This window comes from Trypanosoma conorhini, assembly GCF_003719485.1.
Source record: "Trypanosoma conorhini strain 025E chromosome Unknown Tco_14.4_contig_01641, whole genome shotgun sequence".
NCBI classification, from domain to species: Eukaryota; Euglenozoa; class Kinetoplastea; order Trypanosomatida; family Trypanosomatidae; genus Trypanosoma; species Trypanosoma conorhini.
This window is the reverse complement of record NW_021705725.1, coordinates 1-621: the sequence shown is the minus strand read 5'-3', so window position 1 is coordinate 621 and position 621 is coordinate 1. Positions and strand designations below refer to the sequence as shown.

General features: G+C 43.8%; 1 protein-coding gene across 1 annotated transcript; it reads left to right on the top strand.

Annotated features, from left to right (window-relative positions):
- Nucleotides 1-243: 243 nt before the first annotated feature.
- Nucleotides 244-573, top strand: Tco025E_10316 (uncharacterized protein; the record flags this gene model as incomplete). Its single annotated transcript, XM_029377093.1, has 1 exon — nt 244-573. One exon carries the CDS (start codon nt 244-246, stop codon nt 571-573), a length of 330 nt encoding a protein of 109 aa, XP_029222815.1.
- Nucleotides 574-621: the final 48 nt, after the last annotated feature.

Sequence of the window (621 nt, the reverse complement as noted above, 5' to 3'; positions counted from 1 at the left end):
CACTGCGGTAGCAATTCTTTGGACTCCGCACAAAGGAGTGAAAGGGATCGGCATGTGTTTCGAGCTTCTTCCGCGAGTTGCCCCAAAGGAGGATAGTGACAGCAGTGAAAAAGAAATAAAAACAGAATCATTGATACAGTTTCTGTACTGTATTGTTTTAAAAGCTCGTATGTTACGCTAAAATTGGGTAGGGGATTCGCACTTTGGTGCAGGGTTTCTTACATTACTGCGCTCTTCAGTGATATGTTTTTTATGCTGTGTTGGGCGCTGCTCATTTCCGGGGAGTTCGAAAATTATACGGTACGGAGCGCGCACCACACGAATCCATCATTAGTAGCGAACAGCCCGAGTCTCTACGAGGAAATTGCATTCCTTGAGTGTTACACCTCGGTCGTGATCAAGCTGTTACCGATTTGCAGGCTAGTTGTAAATCAGGCAAAAAAAAAATTGTGCGTTTCGACACCGAAGAATTTTTGTGAAAATCTTTCAAGCCGGAACTTCCAATTTTGCCCTGTGATAGCCTCAATTCTGACGGGGTCATATCAAATTGGGTTCGACAAATTTCTTCCTTGAAAGATAATTTTTCCGGGGTGCCCGAACCTTAATTTTCAGAGGTTTTGC